This window comes from Arvicola amphibius, chromosome 18 (genome assembly GCF_903992535.2).
Source record: "Arvicola amphibius chromosome 18, mArvAmp1.2, whole genome shotgun sequence".
NCBI classification, from domain to species: Eukaryota; Metazoa; Chordata; class Mammalia; order Rodentia; family Cricetidae; genus Arvicola; species Arvicola amphibius.
The window spans coordinates 23,720,864-23,746,051 of NC_052064.1; the positions used below are offsets into that span (position 1 = coordinate 23,720,864).

Here is a 25,188-nt window from a genome sequence, read left to right on the forward strand (position 1 = left end):
TTTCAAGTTTACCCGATTCCTGTTGTTACTCGTTCAACAACCACCGATAATGCACAGTTCTAGGTAACACGCTATGGATCCCAGCATTAAAGCCGCTGTTGTTCAAATAGGATGAGTGACTTCTCTAGTGTCAAAGCTGATGCTTTGGAATATACAGTGTCATGGATGTTCTACCCAATTACACATCCAGTCATGTGGCCTTTAGTTTTAATGACTAAGTTACCTAAAATATCTTCATAAGTAACACCAATTTCTGGTGCTGCCTTAGTTGAATCCTTGAATAAACACTAGCATGTTTAGTTCCTGAAATCCTATAGTAACAAGATACAGTGTCTGTTTTTATTCTTGCTACGCTAAAATCATCGAGGGCTTTAAATTAGATATAAGGCTAATGGGCTAGAACTTGGAGTACAGCAGTTGACAAAACATTTAAACCATTTTGACTTCAATAAATATCATGGGACTTCATTCTCTCTCCAAAGTAAGCAATGTTCTAAGCAAATGCGAGGAACAGACCAGTGGGAACTGAGATTAAATTAAATTATATAAGGCACATGTGGGGTCGTTGAGCACCTATGACTTAATTGAAGGCTTCTGGGAAATCATTATTTGTTCTCCAGGAAGCAACACAACTTTGTCCTGTAATATTAGACCCAGGTCAAGGTTCACTAAATGTTCTAACAGTGATTTTTTGTTTCCAATGGATATGTTCTGGAATATAATTTTAACCAACTCAACTATGCCGCTGTGTTTTTGTATTTTCTCAGGAGTTTCCAGTACTGAAAACTACTTGGAAATAGAAGGCATGGCTAAGTGTCTCCCGTTCTACGGAGTAATGGATTTAAAGGAAATTCTTAATGCCATAATAGACAGGAATGCAAAGGAGCCTTCTGAGTGCAGACCCCGGAAGGTGACGAGCTATCTGGAGGTGCGTCTCGTGGTCACGTGCTCCTAACCAGGGGAAAGCTTTGTTGTTCTTTGTTTTGAGATAGGGTCCTACTCTGTGTCCCTGGCTGGCCTGGAAGTCACTCGGTGAACTGTCCTGGCCTTGAATTCTCAGAGATCCACTGCCTCTGCCTCCTTCCTAACCCTTGGCTAGATTAAAGGGCTGGATCACCCACTTAGCCCAGTAGTAAGTGATTAAAAGAGCAGATTCTAAAATGTTTATTTTCACAAAGAAATTGCTACTTTAAGAAACTCAATAAAAATATTTCACCGCATAGGCTGTGATAAATGCTATGAGAGATCCTTGTAATACAGTTTTATTCATGAAACATCTGTAGAGCTGTTTTCTCTCAATCTCAGAATGGTTTGCAAATTGTTCAAATTTTATGCTGTATTATTTATCAAAAACACTGTATTATGATTCTAAACCCTGAGCTCTTCAAAAGGAAGCAAAATATCTAAATTATTGAATAAATGAGGCTAAATTGTTGAATAAATGGAAGCTTTACTTTGCTAACACTTCACATAGCAGCTACCAAAATGAGAATTGCAAAATTAGGTTGGAAAAGCGCGTTCAGGGCAGCTGGGTCTGATGGCGCCTGCCTCCCAGCACTGATGGCGCCTGCCTCCCAGCACTGATGGCGCCTGCCTCCCAGCACTGATGGCGCCTGCCCTCCCAGCACTCAGAAGACTGAACAGGAAGTCTCAGAAATCATACGTAAGAGGAGAGGACTAAGCCTATCCAAGTACAGACTAAGGGCTGTGGCTGCGTCACCACGTTCTAGGTGTCTCTCCTTATGTCCCAAACCAACCTGGACTTGGTTTTCACCCTCTCTCTTGTCTGTGGTGTTCAGACACAGGCCTTGCTCGTCCCCGGGACTGGAGAGGTTCGCTCAGACCAGCTCTGTTGACCCCTTGGGAACTTGTGGAAATTCCCAGCCAGTTGCCAGGGCAATTCAGCACTGATTGTTTTAGGGAACTCCAAAGAAGTCTTTTTCTTAAGAGAGAAAAGGAAAATAAAAAACATGGATAAGAAATAAGGTTTCAGAAATAATGAGAAAGTAGCAGTTGAGACTTGAATAGTTTTGCATTGGAGAAACTAAGTATGGTTGTTATGGGGAATGGTCTTTTAAAAAAAAAGTTGACCAGGCACACACCTTTAATGCCAGAACTTTTGAGAGAGACAAAGGCAGGGCGATCTCTGAGTAAGAAGGAAGCCTGGGGCACAGACTACATTCTGTGATAGCCAGCATGACACAGAGAAGCCCTGTTTGGAAAACCAAATATTTCAGTGTGGCAGAGAAGTGTTAGAAAGGACATGCATCATGGTCTCTGAATCAAGAGCCAAAAGAGTGAAAAATAGTTTTCCCTTTGTGTGTGTGTGCGGAGGGTCTTGTGTTGCTTGTTCTGAAACCTCACCATGTAGCCCAGACTGCTCTCAAACTCCTCCCAGTCTTCCTGGCTCCCTCTCCCAAGTACTTGGGGTCACAAGTGTCCACTACCAAGGCCAGCTGAAAGGAAACCTTTCGAGGCGAATGAGAGGTAAAAGAAGACACAACTTTGGCTGTGAGCGGAGGGGTAGAGAGACTGGGCATCTGGGATCTGAAACCAAGAAAACGGGTACAATCAAAGAAAGGACAGTCCCGTGAGGAGCAGCAATGTCCAGGTGTCATGGGAGCTGTTAGGACCTGACCTCGGTTCTGTGTCCGACCACAGCAGTTGCTTGACTCCAGGGGTGTCCGGGAGAATTTACCCTCCCCTAAGGATTAACAACTTGGATATGGAGAGGGACTAAGGAGCAGAGAGAGAAACCTGAACACACTGTATTCCAGGAATTCGCTAAGTCAGCCGTAGTACTGGATGCTGAATTCACTACTCAACCTCGGGAGGGAGGGAGGTTGGGAACGAAGTTCCAGGGAGGCCTGTGAGTCTGAGAGTAAGGAGGGGTTAAAGGTCAAAGGGAAGGAAAGACAGATTCTGTTGGAATACGGGGTGGAATGGTTGGAAGGGTGAGGGGCCTGTGGCTAAGAGAATGATGTTAAAATGTAACAACTCTGGGGCACGATTTCTTTTTTAATACTAAAAGAAGCTAGTCTTGCTTATGATGCTGTTTCCCTAGACCTTTCTCCTTCATGTCAGAAAACAGCATTTCTGCACCAAACCTGAGGACATTCATTCCCTTTGGTTCTGCAGGCCTCCTAGCCACACCACCTGAGGCAGATGGCCACAGCAGCTCTTGTTACTAGCCCCACAGTGGCTGTCGGCCTCAAACCCCGTTTCCCTCTGCAGCCAGAACGTTCCATGATATGGGAAATTACTTGGCAGGCTCTATTTCATCTCTAGTTCCTGTCCTGGAGGGTGACCCGGTGCCTGCTTAACTTCTGTGTTGTCCCCTCTCTGGGCCACACCCACACAGAACGTTTCCTTCTCTGAAATGCTTTACTTTGCTCATGACCTTGGCATGTTAACTGAAAACCCTAAATGTCATCGTCTGAGCTAGCTTCCCATTTGCGCCATCACTGCCCTTGCCCAGTTAACTGTGTGCACGTAATTTACTCACAAGTCTTTTGTTTCTCTGCAGTGAGATGTAAACTTCACGAGGTCTGGTATTCAGTCTCCAGAGTCTGCAGCATCATTAACTGTTATTAATTAAATAAACATTTTTCAGTGAGTGAAAATCAGTTTTTATCTGCCAGAATAATGTGTTTTTTTTCTTCAGGGTCGACCATAATGAAGTGTGTTTCTTTTCTTTTCACAGGGGGAAGCAGTCCGTCTCTCAAGACAGCTACCCATGTACTTACCAAGAGAAGACATCCAAGAGCTTATCTACAGGATGAAGCAGCAGTTTGGAAATGAAACTAAAGAGTGTGTTCATGGCCGCCCATTTTTTCATCATTTAACCCATCTTCCAGAAAGTTCATGATTAAGCTTCTGACAGTTATTAACTGTTGACGTTGATGTGGTTTTCAACCGTTTTTGCATTATCGTGTATCAAAATGATATATTTTATAAATGAGGATTTACTACCCTATTTGTATACTGGAAAACTGTTTTGAAGTTGTAAAATATATAAATAAATAATATGCAGTATTGATTTTGTTCTCATACCTAGCCTTCAAACTGGGTGTACATTGTAGGATCCACAGGAGAGGACGGGTGTTCTCTTGGGCGCCTGATTTATGAGGTTAACTGTTAGAATTTACCCACACAGCTCAGCTGGCACATCACAAAAGAGTTGAAACTTCAGTGGAAGTTTCAAGTCAGGTGGAGAGGTAGAGAATGAAAACATGACCAAATAAGGTATCGCTGCCTCTCCAATATGATAATATTTTAGCTCTAGGGTCAGATTTTGTCAGAAAGTATATGTGGGAAGATCAACATTTTTAACAGAAAAATTAGGTTACCATCGGTTTTTCTCTCGCATATATTCCTTCACAAACGAGGACAATGTTTCAGTACTTTACAAAAAGAAAAAAAAGGAATGCGATTTGTTTAATGAGTGCCTTTTGATGTGTAAAGTAAGATACATTGTAGTGGGCATGGTGTCTCCACACACCATCTACAGTTCTCATGAGTCATCTATAAATTCTTAATCTTTGTGTTACATATAAATTATAATGCCTGGAGTTATTCCTGTTGCTACTGCTCATTCCCACACCTCTCTACTCACCTTGTGATGGGGCTTCCTGCTGACGTGTGTGTGTGTGTGTGTGTGTGGTGTGTGTGTCAGTGCTCATTGGTATGGGTTTGCCTCCATGCAGAGGAGGGTGGAGGAGGGCAGTATTTTTACAGTATTGTCCTCTGCATTGGCCTCTCCCAACAAGATCTTTTGTTGAACGTGGAGCTCACTGATTTTCCTGCCTGGCTGTCTGGCCATTGCTGGGTTTGTAGGCTCAGGTGTTGCTAGCACAGCTTGGAGTCCTTGTCCAAGCCAAGTTAATCCTCTTTCTTTGGACAAACTGAGAAGTAACAGCTCACCAAGAAACAGAAACAGGAAGAAATTGTATCATATGTGCACACCAGCCCTAAACAAACAAAAAAACAGATTCATTTTCTCAGTAAGTCAGATTGGTCTGACCACACATAGAGAAACCCATTTTTGTATTAGCTCGTTTGAGCTTCAGTTTAGGATTGCAGACACTCTCAACACCAACTCCGAGGCTGAGTATCCTTAACAGATGACTTACCATGAAGAATGGGTCTAAGGGGGAGGGGGCCTTAGGGTCCACAAAATACAAGTATTTTGTCGCAGGCGACTCTACTCTGAGAAATGCTTCTTGGAGCAAATGAACTCGGGCTCGCGACATCTTTCCGAAGGCTTTGGAGCATCAAGGTGGCTGAGCTGCCTGCTTCTTTCATGGGAGTGGGTTAATGTTGAGATCATCCAAGTTTTGTGGCTCTGGGCTCTTGGCCTTGTGGGCTGCAGCCTAGCTTTCCAAGAGCTCCCCATCCCCCCAGGATCTCTGCTTCAGTCCCAGCAGCACCCGCGAGCCCTGGACACCATGGCTGGAGCAGGCAGCAACGGAGAGGCCCTGGCTTCCCGTATGGAGGTAACTAACGGCTGCGGCCTGGGAGACCGGGAGCAGAGGGGTTAACGACAGGGTGGAAAGATCCAGGGAGAAAGGTCCTAAATTACTCATTCCTCCCTCTAGTCTTCCGTGTCCTCGGCTAGAGAAAGGGAAAACTTTAAATGTCATTCTCTCAGAGCACCGTTGGTACCCAAATGTGTTGAGCAAGGCCGGTTCCGCCCCGGTGCTGACACCCACGTGGAGGAGGCCAGTGGAGGTGAATCCTGTGGGTCCCTTTGGTACAAATACTTTGCCAGAGCAGAAGCCAGGGGTCGCATAGGCACCCCTGAGGCACTTTCGGTTATTTATGTAGTGAAAGTGTTGGAGCCCCATTCAGATGAAGAGATCAATGCTTTCCTTGATTATTTAACTGTGGTTTAGACAAATTTAGTGGCTTAGGTTGCAGTCCCTGGAAACCGTACCTCTGCCGTCGACGTTTCTTAACTAAAAGCATAAATAAGATTGTTTTCCCCTCTTTGATTTTCATCATATTTTTGCAAGATCCCTCCAGGCTCTTGAAGGTGGAAACGGAGTGAGAGCCTTTAATTAAATTCAGGTTAGGGTTTACGCGTACAAAATAGGTTAACGCTTGACAGTTCTGACTCCCGAGACAGGAGCACTGCCCGCTAGCTTACCCAGACAGGTAAGAATGGAGCGCAGAGCAGAGCGTTTGCCGAGCATGCGCAAATGATCAAGTGTCTGGCGTTGATCCCAAACATGCCGCCCACCCCCTGCCCCCAAAGAGGAATTCGATACCCAAGGAAGAGGGTCCATGGAGGATCTGTGAAGCTATCCATCAGTCCGCACGAGAAAATGGGGGTGCAGAGGATTAAAAGACAGTGCACGCTCCCATTTCTCCTGTTGAGGTCGTAATTAGTGACTCAAAGAAAGGTATTAACAGAAAATAGTCAATTTGACTGCAGAGTCAAATGAAAATACTCGAAGTAGAAACAACGTCCTATATTCAAGAGCATGAATAATCAAACGGTAGCTTTAGGCTGGGCCTCGGTTACCAAGCGGTGACCCAGAAGGAGGAGGCAAGAAGATGGAAAACCCAAGGCCTGGCTGAGTTCAAAGCAAATTCAAGGCCAGTCTGGGCAAGCTAGCAAGACTCTTGTCTTCAAAAGGTTTGAAACAAAGAGGGATTGGGCTATGAATACAGCCCCGCCAGAATCCCGGGGTTTGGTGCTCCCAGGGAAATGCGTACAGAGAGTGCTGCCCTATTCTCTAGACCCAGAGTCCATTTTTCTTTTTGATACACTCCATTTCTTTAAACCTGTATTTTTTTTTTCTTGCTGAACCATTGAGTTCTACTGTCTAGACTAAAAATCAGAGTAGGAATTAACACCTGCTGAGTTCTGAAGTCCAGACGTGAACCTGATCGCCAAAGCCAGGGTCCCTTCTAACAGTCTTTAAGGCAATTCTCTACTTATCTTAAAAACACTTGTCGGGATCTGGAATCGTCTTTCTCTTTTTCCTGCAAAATCTAACTTTTTTTATTTTTTTTTTGTTTTTCGAGACAGGGTTTCTCTGTAGCTTTGGAGCCTGTCCTGGAACTAGCTCTTGTAGACCAGGCTGGCCTCGAACTCACAGAGATCCTTCTGCCTCTGCCTCCCGAGTGCTGGGATTAAAGGCGTGCGTCACCATCGCCTGGCTAACTCTATTCTTAGTCGTACGTAAATCTCTCTGAATTAGGTCACCTTTCTCCCACACTAGATGTCCAGTGTCCTCAGGTATGACACAAAGTTGTAGCAGATTCTCCGCCTTTAGTTGGCTATCCATCTGTTCATTGAATGGCACCAGACCAGTGCCACACTCGGTGTGCAAGGAGGAGGCACGCCTTACCTCTTGAGAGGCTGAACAGTGGGTGCCAGCGTGAGGCTACAGAGAGTGTGCTGTGCATGCACAGAGGGTGTGTACCGCCTCCACAGAGAGACCTATTGCAGAAATCATTGAACCAACTCTTTTATTAAATTTTCATTTAGTTTACATACCAACCACAGTTTTCCCTCCCTCCTCCTCTCCCATCCCCTCCCCCCTTCACCTCCCATCTACCTACCTTCCCCATCCATTCAGAAAGGGGCAGGCCTCCCATGGGCACGGCACATAATAAATAACAATAATAATAAATAAAGCATGACACCTCAAGTTGATGCAGGACCAAGCTCCCCTTGTATCAAGGCTGGGCAAAATAATCCAACATGGGGAACACGGTTTCCGAAAGCCAGCTAAGCAAGCCAGAGACAGATCACAATCTCGCTGCTAGGAGCCTCAGACCAAGCTACAGAACTGTCACACACATGCAGAGGGCCTAGGTTGCTCCCTAAGTCCAGAATCCTTGAGCTCCCACGAGCTCAGGTCAGCTGACTCTGCGCTTGAACCAACTCTTAAGGTTGCCAGGAATCACCCCGAAGAAGAAACGGGTTTGGGGTATAGGGACAAGAGCATGTGCCAGCGTGTGGTGAGTGCCGGGAACGGTACAGACCGAGACTGGCTTATCACCATCAACACTGGCTCAATCTGAAAACGCCTCAGGCCTGGCAGGACTGGGAAATGTTTGTTTTCTACGGACTGCTAGACGCTAATAAAAATTTTGAATATGAAACACTACAGTGCAAAATAAAGATTGAGGACACTTTACCCAAATTGTTAGGGAAGTTACGTTTGAAAATTTAGAGTTTGAGGGAACTGAACAAAAAGGGTTAAAGCCCTATGGAATCAAAATTCATATGAGAATTCATGAGGGATTCACCACCCTGCAGGTTCCATCTAGGTTCTGCAGGTACGGATGCAAGGCAAGTGGAGAAGAGGCCTCGCCTCCACTCCCGCTCCTTGATGGTCCCTAGGGCTGCTAACCATCCTAAGGGCCACACAGCCTAGGAGACCCATGCCGTCCAGCACATCTTAAAACGTGTGCAATTTGAAGCTGAGTTTGCACTGGAAGCCAACCTAAACTTTGCAGCTGTTCCTCAAATGCAATAGCTCTCTGATAATAAGAGACTTAAGTATTCAAATACAATTTTGTGGGTAGCATTTACACAGAGAGGCTTAATACATAGTAACCGGCAATCCGATTGATCATGAAAGCTAGGCTTACTTGATTTTTAAGAACCTTCTCTTCCGTATTTTGATTGTGCTTTCTAATTTAGATCATAGAGATGAATGGCAAGTTGAGAAGCAGGCAAGAAATTGTGAATAGACTGAGCATATTTTTGGAAGAAAATGGTATGTCTTTAAAATTTTAAGAACCTGTTATTTCTTCCTCTTTTTTTCATCTTTTCTTTTTGGTTTTTTGAGATAAGGTTTCCCTGTGGTATCTCTGACTGTCCTGGAACTCACTCTGTAGACCAGGCTGGCCTCGAACTTGCAGAGATCCACCTGCCTCTGCCTCCCTGAGTGCTGGGATTAAAGGCGTGCATCACTACCTCCGGGCTGTTTTTCTCCTTAGTCTGTGTCTTCTGGTGGAAGTTTATAACAAGGTATTTTTCTACATTCTCAAAGTCTTGGCACGCACTAAACTCATTGAGTAGGTGCTGGAAACTTGGTCACCTCTGGATTTGTTTCCTCTCAGGTTCTATTCTCCGGTCTTCCTCTCGCCTTGTCCATGTCTGGCAGTTACTGTCTATGTGTGTGGTCCTGCCTCTACCGTTATGATATGTCATGCTATGATCTATCGGTATCATTTTCACAGTTTCAGAATAACATTGTTAATTTGCACAATATATTATTATGACCATACCTTGGAGGCAGTATTATAAAAACATGTCCATATAACATCATAAAACATATATTACACAATATATTGTAATGTGTTAATAGTTTATGCTTAAAATCACCTTCAATGGGAGGTTTTTCCATCTCTAAAATTACATCTCATACTTTATTCCAGATGTAATTAAGGGTGTGGCCCAGAGGTAGAGTGTAACAAGTCTTTCTCTTGTCCTGCCAACCAGCTCCCAAATAATGACATGGGACTTCTCAATAACCATGAAAGCTCGGCCTTAGCTTAGGCTTGTTTCTAACTAGCTCCTATAACTTAAATTAACAATTTCTATTCATGTGCATGTTGCCATGTGGCTCATGGCTTCTACCTCTCCCCTGGCATGTCCTGCTTCCTCTGTGTCAGGCTGGAGACTACCACCCTTTTTCTTCCCCCAGCTCTCTCTGTCTAGAAGTCCCGCCTACCCCTCCTGCCTAGCTGCTGGCCATTTAGCTTTTTATTAAACCAGTCACAGTGACACGTCTTTACAGAGTGCAATCAAATGTCCTGCAACAGTAGAGTGCTTACCTCGCATATGCTGGGCTCTGGTTTGGATTGATCCTCAGCAGTCAGCAGTGATGTTGATGGCTTCAAAAGTCAACAAAGGTTTATACGTTTCCTCTAATCATCATTCATATTTTAAGAATTTAAAGACCGTATTTAGTCATCCTCCCGACCAAGAAGTGCCAATTGAAATTTAGGGAATTTAGAATAAAATATAAAATATTATTAGGTTAGTACTCGTTCAGTTAACATTAAGATATTTGAGTACTGAGTTCTGGTCAATTGAACGAGGAAAATGAATGAAAGAGAAACTTGGAAAGAAAAGGTAGCTTGGATACTGTTTTGTTAAAAACAATACGCAATGGGATGCAATTAGTGGACAAATAAAATGATGTCTAAACTGGTACCATAGCCATGGATGGTGTCACACATCCTTCATCTTAGCACTTAGAGAGACAGAGGCAGGCAGGGATCTGTGAGTTTGAGGTTAGCCTAGTCTACATAGTAGGTTCCAGGACAGCCTTGGCTGCTTAGAGAGACTTTTTCTCAAAAAGTAAATGAACAAAACAAAACAATAATGTAGTTGGAAATACTTGGGTTCAATAGCAAAGGAAAGAGAAGATAACAAAATACAGAAAACTGAAAAGTAAACATCTGGGTGGGGGATATGAGCTCTAGAAAAGTCGAGAGCGGAGGGACCACTTAGGGTCAGATTGCCAAGATGCATTTCAAACTCGGTACTGGTTCACAGTCCTGATGTCGGATCCTCCCTACTCGATGAAGATCTCCTGGTTCCTTTTTTTGCTCTCTAGCATTTCCGTAACGCTTGTGTGTACCCACAAGCGCTTCTCATTCACTGAGTGTTTGCGTTCCAAGCCACTAAGTTTGCCACTTACCATCTCCGGGTGGCTTTATTTCTGCCTCTTGCTTGGCAGAGACCCAGGCGGAAGGCAGTCTGCAGATGTGCCTATGTTTGTGTGAGCCTCTGCTCCCTCTCTTCTTCAGTGCGTCTCTAGACCCTCCTGCCCTGTGGGGCAACAGTCACGGGAAATAAGATTCAAGGTTCATTTGGAATCAAATATGAGCAGATTCGGAGGCCAAGCCAAGGCTTCCCACTTCCTGAGCAGGGAGGTGACAGGGTTGGAAGTGTGAATGAATTAGGCTAGGATGGGGGGTCTGCTAAAGCTCCATTTGTGTGCTTTCCGGTCACCTAATGCTCTTCTATTCTCTCAATATAGAAGAAGAAACCTCTTTAGAAGAACTGGAAGAAGAGTCTGACGTTTTTGAGGTGTGAACACATTTCTAAACTGAAATTCTATTAAATATTTGAAAGACCTAAAGCACCTATCCTTTTGCTCATCTGACACTGGCTAGGAGCACATGCTGACTTTAGTGGGGGACATTGGCTCCATCCCTGCCAGTACCACATGCTGACTTTAGGGATGACATGGGCTCCATTTAACAAGAATGTAAAGATTCTGTCATACCTGGCTAAAAAGATGCATGGAGTTTATCTCAGTTTATCTTGATTCTGATATTTGTCTGAAACGTAACATGTCTATGTTTTGTTATCCTTTTCTGTGCCTTTGCTTATGCATTCTGTTTTTATTTATACTTTCTCCTGCATTCCAGACAGTTCTAGATATTTCCAGATCCTGTTTGTTTTCTTCTGACTTACAGCTGTACTTCACTTTCCCTTCCTTTGGCTGACTAAGGTTAAGGGTTAAAGTAGAACATATCAGACAGTTGTGATCTCTGTTGATATAAATATTACTAAGATGCCTTTTGTCATAAGGAGAAATCCAAGTGAGTGTGTAGGACATTTGAAATTTTTAAGGAATTGGATTACCAGCTCACCGTCTAATGGCCAAGATTTAGACAAGTTGCAGTGGGCTATTGCTTCTTACAGGAATCTTTACAGAATGCTCTTTGCATCCTGCCATGTGCCTCTGACTGACCCTCACATTGTGTGTCTCTCTTCTCTGAAGGAAGAAGAAACAGAAGGTCTGAGTGAAGATGGTCCCAAAGAAGCACACGAAAAGTCAGTGAAATGCGTACCATTCTGCCAAATTTATAGCTTTCATCAAATAGACAGCTAACCCCGTAGGTCCTGGCATTCCGGAGTCAGGAATCGCCTGGTGCAAGGCTGTGGGTCTCAGAGGTGAACAGCTTTGGGGTTCACGGCCCAGCGTTATTCAACTAGCTGTGCTAGAAATAATATTCCCTTCACAGTGTGTAAAGACCACGTGAGACGGAACGCAGAGACTGGAGGAGCGCGCAGGAAATGCGCGGTGGCTGTGAGTTCCCAGCTTGCTCTTCTGGGCTCTCTTTTCCAAGGGAAATTGCATTGAGAAAGCAAAGCATTCATTTTCAGATGCAGAATTTGTCATTGTGCACCTAAGCATAATATAAACCTAGTTTTGGGGAAATCACTCGTGTAGTGTTTCAGAATCATATTTCAGCTTCATAGTTAGATACAAGACCATGCATGATGCATTACTATTGACTTTAAGTCAGTGGGAGAGACCCATATGTGGCGAAACGTGTATATATATTCTGTGAAATGGGATCTACAATAGGATATTTCAGTGTGGTTATAATCGTCAAGTAAAATAGAAGACCATTTTAAAGGTTTATGTCACGCAATTTCTAACATTTGATTGATGTCTCTACCTCTTTCTTCTCCAATTCTTGTCATGTAAGTCCACTTTTGAAACACGGTCCCTCAGCTCTCTGTGACATACATTATTTTCCTAAAACAGAGCTGAAGACGGTCACTGTAACATTGACATGGATGGGTAATTTTTCTTCATTTCATTTCCTCGGGCAAATAAATGCTTATTTAAAACTCAGAAATAAATGAAAATACAAAAGGGAGAAGGGATTGATCCTCTTGGATGTCAGGGTAACGTGACAGCTAACGATTCAGGAGATAATTGGACATTCAGCTGAGAACTGAAAACTGAGACATCCCACAGATACTTCTCCAACTCCCCTCCCCCCCAATCTGGTCTAAAACACACTTTCTCTACGTTTAATTTTGTATGTTGCTCACATTTTTCCACTGGTGCCTTTATTCAATGTAGGTATGTACACTTTTAGCTCCGATGCATCTGTGAACATACAATTGCCATTGTATGATCCTCTCACCTTCTCCAGCGAGGAAGGGGGGTCATCTTAACATCTCCCTGCCAACATTCTGAGTTCTTCATTTAAAAGCGCCTTGCCACTTCCCCATCGAAATTCTAGTTTCTTCTATTCTCAACCCATGGACGACTTCCCTAACATAACATTTCTTTTCTTCTAATCTGGCCGACTTCTTGACCATATCGCCCACATTGCTAGCGAGGAGTCTTTATCAGAGGCAAATCTAATGTAATTGCTCTCACTGATAGCCCTTAAATATAACGGTGGATTTTCTTTACTGTCTAAACCTGGCTCCTGTGTGCATTTTCAACCTCAATTCCAACATGCTTTTCCTCGAACCTTGGCATGCTACTTGCTCTCAGTTTTCTAGCATAAACCTTTTTCTTATGTCTCTCCGTCAAATATGTTGTAGCTCGATGGGAGCGGATAGTCTGGGGGCTGTTGAGTATGGATCCAGGCCTCCGGATTAGCTTTGGCCCCCGCCTCCCATTTCAGTCTGAGACTAGTAAGGGAAGCCTCAGCTTTGTCCTTCCTTCGGATTTAAAATACCATCTGGGGCAGGGTGGTGGGGGTGGGGATAGCCTTCCAGGCCCCTCAAGGGAGAACTCCTGCTTCCTGATCAGAGGAATCAGATGTGAGGTCTCCCTTTGGTCCCAGGTGGAGGCATGAGGCGCTGGTCAGCTCCAAAAATTAATCCCTCTACACATACGTAGACAGACAACACTAATTGAACTGTGGATTATAAAAAAAGAAAGGAGAGCCGGGCGGTGATGGCGCACACTTTTAATCTCAGCACTCGGGAGGCAGAGGCAGGCGAATCTCTGTGAGTTCGAGGCCAGCCTGGTCTACAAGAGCTAGTTCCAGGTAGTTCCAGGACAGGCTCCAAAGCCACAGAGAAACCTTGTCTCAAAAAAAAAAAAAAAAAAAAAAAAAAAAAAAAAAAAAGGAGTTGGAGGGGCGGGGATACTGGGGGAATTGTAGGAGGGAAGTGGGGGTGGATATAATCATATTTCATTGTATACATGTATGAAATCTTCAAGAATAAAGAAAAAATAATAATAAAGACTAGAACGTTACATATTATTGGCTCATTCCTTAAGAGTAATCCAGCTGGGCCTGTCAAGCACCTGTCCAGAAGACCGCCCCTTAGGGAAGCGGATTCACCTGAAAACACTCTGAAGGGAAGAAATAGCCATCCTGGTAATGAGAGTTACCCTTGCCCAAAGCCGCTGGGCCATGCCGCTGCTGGGAGTGTGTCTGCCCCGTTCCCCGCCGAGCCTGCCTGTTTCCTAGGGTCTTTTCCTTACGGATACCGGTAAAAAAAAAAAAAAAAAAAAATCTATGCCGCCTTTCCCTGGCTCCCTGGGCTTCCTCACTACATTTCTGAAGCTCTCTACCCTCTGTCCAGCTCTTGCCGACTTCAACCCTACAAAGTGCAGCTCTCTTGAACCCAAACTCAAAACGCCCTGGTCTCCCTTTCTCTTTTCTGTCTCCCTTCTGATGGCCGCCAAGATGTACAGCGTACAAGCCTTGTTTTTATCTCAGATTTTAATGAAAATGTCGCTGTGCTCCCTAGTCTGTTTCTCCTTTATTTTAATAATTAGAATAAGACCCTGGCAGGGAACCCGAGTTTCCCTGGCAACGTACTGTCCCGGATTTTCCCCTACCCGGTTTTGCTTGCCCAAAACCAACCAGCAGATTTTCACTCCTCTACGCTCAGAAGTATTCTTAATTCTTGGAAATTCCGAAGGCCCTTCTGGACAAACTGTACACCTTCTTAGTATTTTATCATCTGCGTTGCCTAATTTAACTTTGCATTTCATTACATATTACATATTGTTTCTCTAAACATATTTATTACCCTGTCACTTGTTTCTACTGTAAAATATATAGATGTGAAGTTATAGTAATATTTATTTAATGTAATGCAATATGTACAAATTACTTTTGTGTGTCTTTCTTGCTCTCCGAGTGTTGATGCCCTGAAGGGAAATAATAATTTTGGGTTTTTTTCTTTTTCTTTTTTTTAATCTTTATTTATTATGTATACAATATTCTGTCTGTGCGTGTGCCTGCAGCCCAGAAGAGGGCACCAGACCTCATTACAGATGGTTGTGAGCCACCATGTGGTTGCTGGGAATTGAACTCAGGACCTTTGGAAGAACAGACAGTGCTCTTAACCGCTGAGCCATCTCTCCAGCCCTTGGGGTTTTTCCTTATACCCCATACAACACCTTGGCATATTCAAGTGGCTAAATCATATTTTGCTTATTTGTTTATTTGCCTCACAAATATTTACTGGGCCTTGCCATTGTGTTCCAGGAGCCATTATATATTTTGGCAAATGTACCTCAAAGCCCACCACAAGGTCCTGACCTTCATAGATCTTATTCGTTTTTGAATGGATATATGAATTAGCTAACTAGTACAAATTGCCTAAAGCCTCAGGTGTATGCATTTACAAAGCAATTTGTTCTCTTTTTATGATATCATTGGCTTAAAATACTTAAAATAGTAATCTGAATTACGACTATTCTAAATGTCAGCTGAACTAATGCTACTTTCCATTTTTTTCTAGTGTCAGAACGTCTCATAAAGTGTCCCTCAGGAGTGTCACATCGATGACAGATGAAGAGGTCAGCATTAATTTAACTAAGTAATGTAATGTGTCAAACTTCAGGAAGTTGGTAACAGAAAGCATAAAAAGTTATTCATTATTATTTTAAAGTTCTATAAGTTTTAGCTACTGATGTGAGCTCTTTCATGGTTTCCTCACCTTCATGTGTGCAGCGATATTTCTAGATATTATTTTATGTGTCACGATGAGAACAGCCTCTCCCGCATCTCTCCATCGCTCTTTGTGTGCATATTTATATACGTATACAGACAGACTGAATGCTGGGAGAAAGAAGGGCAGGGTCAGAGCGAAGTCATGGAGCCGCCAGCCGAGACAGACGTGCTGAAACTTTGCTGGTCAGCCACGACCTCGTGGTGATGCACAGATTAATAGATATGGGTTAAATTAAGATGTAAGAGTTAGCCAATAAGAAGGTAGAGCTAATGGGCCAAGCAGTGGTTTAAATAATGCAGTTTCTGTGTGGTTATTTCAGGGCTAAGCAGCCAGGACAAACAAGCCTCCCCCTCCTTGCAACAATCCTAGAGCTGATTTATGTCCTCCCTGCCTAGATTTTTACTACTGTTTGATTAACTCAAAGCAGTCACTACTCACAGATCTTAATATATTTATTTACAGTTCTAGTGATTGACTTGAGGCCTTGTGCATGCTGGGGAAGCATTCTGTCACCAAACAATACCTCCACCCCTTATCTATAGGGTATAATTACACACAGACACACACACACACACACACACACACACACACACACACTGTATCTGTGTCTGTGTGTATATGCTTCACACTTCTGTATTGGTTCCTGCAAGGACCAGGAGAGGCTGTCTGATTGACTGGGGCTGTAGTTAAGTTACAGGAGTTGGGAGTCACCTGATGTAGGTGCTGGCAACTGAACTCTGGTCCTCTTTTTTTTTTCTTTTTTTCTTTTTTTGGTTTTTCGAGACAGGGTTTCTCTGCAGCTTTTTTAGAGCCTGTCCTGGAACTAGCTCTTGTAGACCAGGCTGGCCTCGAACTCACAGAGATCCGCCTGCCTCTGCCTCCCAAGTGCTGGGATTAAAGGCGTGCGCCACCACCGCCCGGCTTACTTGTTATCTTCTTTTCATGTCCTACTGACTTTTAAATTTGTTAGAGAACCTAGAGAGTGGAGGTGACCGCGTTCAGGCAACCACAGTAGAGCGGGTGTCATTAGTGGAAAACGGCACAAAGACCAGTGCTTCTATAAAGGCAGGGAGTCAGCGGTGGCCACTAGGAAGGATCAGTGCGGCCCTGTGTAGTCGGCTCCAGAGGTCTGCAAAGGGTAAAGAGGTTCTTGACCTTCACTGTGTTCGGGGAGCTGCGCCGTAGGCTCCAACATTATCACTTTCAGGAAGCGAATTAGTGGGGAATTTCTTTGCGTATGCTCTATAACCACACATGTCTCCTTTTCTCCTGTATACAGCTAGTTGTCGCTGTCCTCATCACGCCTTCCCTGAGCTTCCACATCGCCCAGCCTCTTCCACCATGCTATGTGTCAATCCCACGGATGCGATGTTTTCAGTAGTCATGGTCTTTAGTTTTCAATACGTGTTTTAGTTGTGCTTGATAAGGGTATCTGAGATACGCTGAGTGCTGAGTGCGAGTCCTCCCTGCTTACGTTACACTTTCTAGCTGTGCATGAGCACAGGCATGTCCTAGTCTTTTAGTTTCTTTCGTCTGGCACTAAAGTAGGTGGCACTTAGGGTTGTCACCTCTGTTTGTGTGGTATTGTGAAAATGCTGGGTGTGTTTTGATGCTGTCGTTAGATGCCTATAAGTTTAGAACTGTATCTTGTAAATGTAAATGTCTTATGCAATAATATCCCTTAGTAATAATAGCAATAATATTACTAGAAGCAAGATTTGTCTCTAAATGAACCTACTTAATTTGATATTAACGTTAGAGGAGGCCGCTTGTTTGTTTCCTGGTTGCCTAGAAACTGAACTAATCACACAGAAACTGTAATTAAATCAATGCTTGGCCCATTTGCTCTAGCTTCTTGTTGGCTAACTCTTACATCTTAATTTAACCCATTTCTATTCATCTCTGTATCACCACGAGGTTGTGGCCTACTAGCAAAGCTTCAGCACATCTCTCCGCCCTGGCTCCGTGGCTTCTCTCTGGCTCCGCCTCCTTTCTCCCAGCATTCCATTTAGTTCCCTCCCCTCCCTGCCTAGCTCTGTTCCCCGACAGCTCTGTTACAGGCCCAAAGCAGTTCCTTTATTAACCATACATGGCAATCACAGCATACAGAGGGAAATCCCACATCATATTAATATACCTATACAAAATTTGTGTTTTATTATATTTGGGGGTATTTCATTTAGCCCTTAATCTATCCTCATGTTTATTTATACAAATGGATTTTTACTCTTATTGTTAAGTCTCACAATCTTTTAATTAGAAAATGTAGTTATATCTGATTTGGTTTTGTCCATGGCATTATATTCATGCTTCCCCTTTCTTTTGCTTTCTGTTTCCTGGGTCTTTCTGTGTGTGTGTCTGTCCGTTTTCTTCTCTAATGTGATTGGTGTACACATGTCTGTGTGTGTGCGTGTGTGTGTGTATGTGTGTGTGTTTCTCTTGTGCTGGTGGAGGATGGTTTTTATTTGGTCCTTGAGTTTGAAAGTTATACTCAAATTTTATTTTGAGCTTTTTCTCACCTATAAAGCCTAGTGTCCATGCATATTTAGATACCTACTAGGGTATAGACATTTTGATATCACAGAGTATAGAACTGAAAATGCATATTGAGGAAATACATAAATTAAGCCTTGAATTTCAGTAAGTTATTTACAGAGCAGGTTTTAAAAAATGCATGTGGGACGTATTAGGAACGAGGCCCAGAGAAAGGCGGGAAATTTTGGAAGAGAAGGAGACTTTAATGCGACAAGACAGAAATGGGATCCAGGAAGTTAGGGGCCGATCCAGGATGATAGAGTCTGGCATCACTTTCTCTCCGGGACCAGCTTCCTGCCAGCCTTAGCATTTTGTAACTGCAGAAGCATGGAAGCCCTGCTGCGCACGTACTCTGGGGAACGGACACTGGTGTAGAAAGCCAGGCTGGAGCTCATTTCCCCCATTTTCCCCACAGCGGCCCAGCTCCTTTAGTGCGCAGGCAGCCGTGGTTTGCTGCACCTTCCTTTATTGCTTCGCAAACAGCACCCGTTCCACAAATTGAGCTGATGCAGCAACCTCGCATTGGTCAAAGTCGCCTTTTTCTAACCGCTTATTGGCTTTTTTAACTCCAAGGTGGTCAAATTCGCCATCACATTATTCTAAATAGATTACGATATACTGCAAATGATACATGGTACTGAAAGTCTAGAATGTTCTTGAAACTGTATTTAGTGTGCTATTTGTGTTACTGGGGAAGTGTGGAGCCAAATCCACAAATCTTTGAGCTATGCTTATTTTTTTTAACTACCCCCAGCTATAACTATGGGTATTCCTGTCAACCAGGCCCTGATTTAGTGGCAGTGGTGCCCAGGTACAAGAAAAGAAGCCACAGTGACCGAATACAATACCGTGGTTTGTCCTTTAGAAGGAAATGGGGACACGTGTGAACTTCTGATTCCAGGTGTTTAAGAACAGGACAGGTTCTTCCTGTCCTGGAAGTAGCTCTTGTAGACCAGGCTGGCCTCTAACTCACAGGTTGAAAACCGCCGTGCTAGGGCAAGGTTGCATTTTCTGTTTCTGTAAGGTCCATGTGTCTGTCTTTATGTTTAAAACTCTCACATGTCTTCACTTGGTGTTCTGGTCAAGATATGGAACTATGTGAAGCCAGGCATTATTCTTGATTATACCGTCTATTATTTTCCCCTAAGAGTTATTATTAGACAGAGTTTTTAGTTTGTTTTCTTTGGGTTTTGTTTTTACTTCATCGTTTTTTGCTTCTCCTGGCACAGTTTCTTAAACTTACGTGACATTTTATTTATATATTTTCAGAGATTTAATATGAGAATTAAGAAGTTTGGTATGAATACAAGTAAAGAGTTCAGAAAATCACCAGGGGCTTCTTGGTAATGCCTGCTTTTTGGAACTAAAAGGCCTTTGAATTTTTCTTTTTAAAAAATGCACAATTTGAAATACTTGTTATTTGTTGCACAATTAGAAATTTCTCACACCACTTTTTTTCTCATTTTTCCCTGAAGCTTTGGACTACCTCTATCCACTGGTACGTACGGCCTCCGTTTCCGGTTCTGCATGAGTGCTGGTGAGCATGCGTGAAGCCGCAGGCAGGCGTCAGCGTAAAGCTGGCCTCTCTTTTATTATTGAACCTTTTGTTTTAATTGAGCCATCAGGGAATTAAAAGGGTGTTTATTTTATTGCACATTTTGGCACGTGTGTTTGTCTATCATTTCATTATCAAAGTGCAGTCACTAAAAATAAACCTTTATTAATAATTTCTTAAGGAGATGGTGAGCAAGCTAAGGAGGAAATTTTTGATTAGTAATTATTAAGTGAGCAAGAAGGGAATTGGTGTAAGTTAATAGGGTAGACATTAGAGAACCTTTTAAGGTATGTTTTCTGAGTGTTTTCAGTATAGGGAGAAGCTCAGAGTGGCAAACCAGAGAGCAATTGAGAAAGAACAGCACAGAGTTTGGGCCAGATGGCTACATTCCTAGCTGTCCATTCCCGAATCGTTTAAAAGATATAGAGGTTGTAAGAGCTGTAGGTTATTAGGTTTAAGTTTTGTAATTATAGACTAATTAAAGCAATCCATAGTAAAATACACATGAAAATAATATATTTAATATTATTGTTTTGTATTATACATTTTTTGCCTTTACAAATACCTTTATTATGAGTTAGCAAGAAGATCTTTGTATTTATTTTTTGAAATTATCATTGCAACATTTCTCCCTTCACACTTTCCTACATGAATGCCCTTCCTCTCTTTCTAATCCATGGTCTCTGTTTTTTGTTGTTATTATATATATATGTGTGTATGCATATATACATACATATATATATATATATATATATATATTCCTATATACAACCTGCTAAGTCTGTGTGCTACTTGTATGTATGTATGTCTGTCTTCAGGGCTGACCTTTTGGTATTGGATAGCCCCAGTGTGTGTACTCTTCCCTGAGTAAGCCTATTTCTCCCACCCTTGGAACTCCTTAGTTGCCTGTAGCTCTCTCAGATATTGGGTGGTTACTCCCACAAGTTTGTGCCACTATTATACTAGCATATCTCGCATGCAGGTTGCTGTTATAGACCGAAGAGTTTGTAGCTAGCTGATTTGGTATTTACCTTTCTCCTTTGGTATCATGCCCAGTACCTCCTAGGACTCTGAACACCAGACACTAGGGTGTAGAAGGAGCTGCGGGCAAGCCTGCTTTTCATCCTGCCTGGCTCCGCATGGTTAGCTTAGCCCCAGAATAATTACACGGAAACTGTATTTTGCTTGGCCCATTAGCTCTAGCCTCTTAATGGCTAATTCTCATATCATGATTAACCCATTTCTATTAATGTATGTAGCACCACGAGGTGGTGGCTTACCGGGAAAGATTCTAGCCTACATCCGTCTTGGGTCGGAGAAGCATGGCGACTGCCTCATTGCCTTCTTCCCAGCATTCTGTTCTGTCTACTCCGCCTACCTAATTTTCTGTCCTATCAAAGGGCCAAGGCAGTATCTTTATTAACCAATGAAAGTAACACATAGACAGATGACCCTCCTCCATCTCTAGGGATGAAGGCTCTGTGTAGGCACCAGCTTAACTTCTCCATGCTCAATGAGTTATGGTAGGTGTTGCTTTCAGAAATATGGCCTTACCATCAGTTTCTGGACATCAGCCAATAGTCATGGCAATAGCCTGGGTTTTATGAAGATTCCAATGGGGGCTCTTTAGCCAAAAATTAATTAGATGTAACCCATTCCAGAAACTAGAATTTTACTTTGATGACAAGAGGTGTCTAGCTGGGGCTCTGTCACTCCATCATTTGACAATTCCATGAATATCACATTCATATGTGAATATATTTTAGGGCGCTTTTACTGGATTAGGTATTTTACTGTATCTAACCCCTCAAATGATGTTTAGTTTTGGTTATTCTTTCCATATTTCCTCCCCCAACCTTCTCTTTTCATCCCCTCCCTGCTTGTGTCTCCTGTTCTAGTCCTGCCCCCATACATTCCAATCTATTCTGTTTCTCCTTCCTAGGGCAATCCTGTCCTCCCTTTAGTCTCTTACTCTCTATCCCTAGCCACATTGGTCATAAGCATTGTAGCCTGCTTATTGACAATTTAACCGCTAGCATCCAAATATAAGTGAATACATACCATTTTTGTCTTTTGGGGTCTGTATTACCTCACTCAGAGTGATTTTTTTCCCAGTTCCATCTATTTACATGTGATTTTCAAGATTTCATTTTTTAAGAGTTGAGTCATATTCCACTGTGGAGATGTGCCACATACTCTTTATTCATTCATCTGTTGATGGACATCTATTCTGTTTCCTATTTGTGGCTATTATGAATAATAAATGAACATGATTGAGCACATATCACCATAACAGGATGTAGAGTCCTTTGGGTTTATGCCTAAGAGTGGTAGAGCTGGATCTTCAGATAGATGTATTCCCGATTTCCTGCAGGACCACCACACTGATTTCCAATGTGATTGAATAAGCTTGAACTCCCACCAGCAATGGATGAGTGCTCCCTGTCCCCCGCATCCTCACCATCTTGTACTGACATTTTTTTTGTTTTGTTTTTTGGTTTTTTATTTTTAATTTTTTTTTTTTTTTTTTTTTTTTTTTTTTTTTTTTTTTTTTTTTTTTTGGTTTTTCGAGACAGGGTTTCCCTGTAGTTTCTAGAGCCTGTCCTGGATCTAGCTCTTGTAGACCAGGCTGGCCTCGAACTCAGAGATCCACCTGCCTCTGCCTCCCGAGTGCTGGGATTAAAGGCGTGCGCCACCACCGCCCGGCTTTTTTTTTTTTTTAAATTTTTTTTAATGATTTATTTAACTTTATGTTCATTGGTGTGAAGGTGTCAGATCTCGTGGAACTGCATTTTCAGACAATTGTGAGCTGCCATGTGGGTGCTGGGAATTGAACCCGGGTCCTCTGGAAGAGCAGTCAGTGCTCTTAACCGCTGAGCCATCTCTCCAGCCCTTGTACTGACATTTTTAAGTTGATCTTGGTCATTCTGACTGGGATGAGATGAAAACTCAAAGCAGTTTTAATTTGCATTTTCCTGATGCTGGCTTTAAGTTCCTCTCAGCCATTTGTGTTTTCTCTTTTGGGAATTCTCTGGTTAGATCTGCACCCCATTTTTAATTGAGTTATTTGTTTTCCTGATGCCCAGTACTTTGTGTTCTTTCTATAGTTTAGATATTAGTCCTGTCAGATGTGGAGTTGGTAAAGGTATTTTCCCATTCTGTAGGCTGTCACTCTGTCCAAATGGCGGTGACATTTGTCATACAGAAGCTTTTCAGTTTCCCGAGGTCCCACTTATTAATTGTTGTTCTTTTTTTTTTTTTTTTTTTTTTTTTTTTTTTTTTTTTTTTTTTTTTTTTTTTTTTTTTTTTTTTTGGTTTTTTGAGACAGGGTTTCTCTGTAGCTTTGGAGCCTGTCCTGGAACTAGCTCTGTAGATCAGGCTGGCCTCGAACTCACAGAGATCCGCCTGCCTCTGCCTCCCGAGTGCTGGGATTAAAGGCGTGCACCACCATCGCCCGGCTTTAATTGTCGTTCTTAATGCCTGTGCTATCGGTGTTTTGTTCAGAAAATCTTTTCCCATGCCAAGGAGTTCGATTATTCCCCGCGTTTTCTTCTGTCAGATTCAGTGTATCTGTCCTTGATCCATCTGGAGTTGAGTTTCATGCAGAGTGATAAGTGCAGATCTATTTGCCTCCTTCCATATGCAGCCATCAGGTTGACCAGCACCATTTGTGTATTTCTGGTTTCTTTGCAAAAAATTCAATGTGCATAGGTGTGTGGACTCATAGCTGGTTCTTCAGTTTGATTCCATTGATCAATGTGTCTGTTTTTATTTAATACCATTCTGTTTTCATTACTATAGCTCTGTAGTATAATTGGAGGGTGAGGATGGTGATACTGCTAGCAGTTTTTTTATTATTCAGAGTTGTTTTAGCTATCCGGTTCTTCTGTTTTCCCATATGAAGCAGAGATTTGTCCTTCCAGGGTCTGTGAAGAATTTGTTGGAATTCTGATGGGAATTGCATTGACTCTGTAGATTGCCTTTGGTAGGGTGGCCATGTTGCTGTATTAATTCTATTCATTAATGAGCATGGGAGAGATTCCCATCTTCTCACCTCTTCTTCAATTTCCTTTTTTTTTAGTGTTTTAAGTTTTTTCCCATATAAGTCTTTTACCTCCTTGGCCAGAGTTAACCCAATATATTTGATGTTATTTGAGGTTTGAGGAATTGTAAAAGGTGTTTCCCTGATTTCTTTTGCAGAGTGCTAGTCTTTTGCATATAGCAGGGCTACTAATTTTTATGTGTTAATTTTGTGTTCTGCTTCTTTGATTAAAGTATAAATCAGCTGTAGAAGTCTCCTCATGTCGTTCTTTGGGTCTTTTATATATAAAGCCATGTCATCTACAAATAAAGATACTTTTACATTTCCATCTCCAATTTACATTCTCTTGGTTTCCTATGGTTGTCTTATTGCTCTAGCTAAGACTTCAAGTACTATATATAATTAAGTACTATATAAATAAATACAGTGAATATTCTATATGAATAAATAAGGAAAGAGTGGACAGCCTGGTCTTATTCCTCACTTTAGTGGAAATGCTTTGAGTTCCTCTCCACTTAAGTTGATATTGGATGTGGACTTGCTGTAATTCACCCTTATTGTGTTGAAGTGTGTCCCTGTATTCCTATTCTCTCCAAGACTTTTATTATGAAGGAGCATTTGATTTTTATCTAAGGGCTTTTATACATGATCATGTGGGTTTTGTCTTTCGGTTTGTTTATTTGTTGAATTATGCTTATCAGTTTAGGTATATTGACCCATCCCTGCATCTCTGTGAGGAAGCCCACTTGTCTATGATAGATGATCTTTTTGATGTGTCCCTGGATTTAGTTTGCAAGTATTTTATTGGTAATTTTTGCATTGATATTAATATAGGAAACTGGTTTGTAATCCTCTTTTTGTTTTTTTGTGATTTAGGTATCAGGGTGAGTATAGTTTCATAAAAAGAATCAAGCAACATTCTTTCTGTTTCTATTTTGTGGAATAATGTGTGAGTATTGGCATTAATTGTTCTTTGGCAGTCTGGTGGGATTTTATGCTGAAACCAACTGACCCTGATCAGTTTTGTTTAGGAGACTTTTAATTACTGCTTCATTCCACTGGGGGTCATAGATCTGTTTATTTTGTTTATCTGGATTTAGCTTTGGTCAATGGCATCTATCAGGAAAAGTACCCATTTCAGTTAGATTTTCCAATTTGGCGGACTACAGGTTTCTAAAGTATGTCCTCATGATTCTCTGGATTTCCTCAGTGTCTGTTGTTCTGAGCCCTGGATCTCCTCCTTACACCATAGGTTAGTTTGGCTCAGGGTTTGTCGGTCTTACTGATTTTCTCAAAGAATCAGCTCTTCCTTTCACTGATTCTTTGTATATTTGTTTGCTG

General features: G+C 42.3%; 1 protein-coding gene across 4 annotated transcripts in view; it reads left to right on the forward strand.

Annotated features, from left to right (window-relative positions):
• Pms1 (PMS1 homolog 1, mismatch repair system component) overlaps nucleotides 1-4,039 on the forward strand; it is a 79,498-nt gene extending 75,459 nt beyond the window's left edge. For all 4 annotated transcript variants that reach the window (XM_038315485.2, XM_038315486.2, XM_038315488.2 and 1 more), the window contains 2 exons: nucleotides 768-928; nucleotides 3,704-4,039. In XM_038315485.2, the coding sequence (XP_038171413.1) occupies nucleotides 768-928; nucleotides 3,704-3,868 (326 nt within the window). In that variant the 3' untranslated portion in view covers nucleotides 3,869-4,039. The remainder of the gene's footprint in view (nucleotides 1-767; nucleotides 929-3,703) is intronic.
• The last annotated feature ends 21,149 nt before the right edge of the window (nucleotides 4,040-25,188 follow it).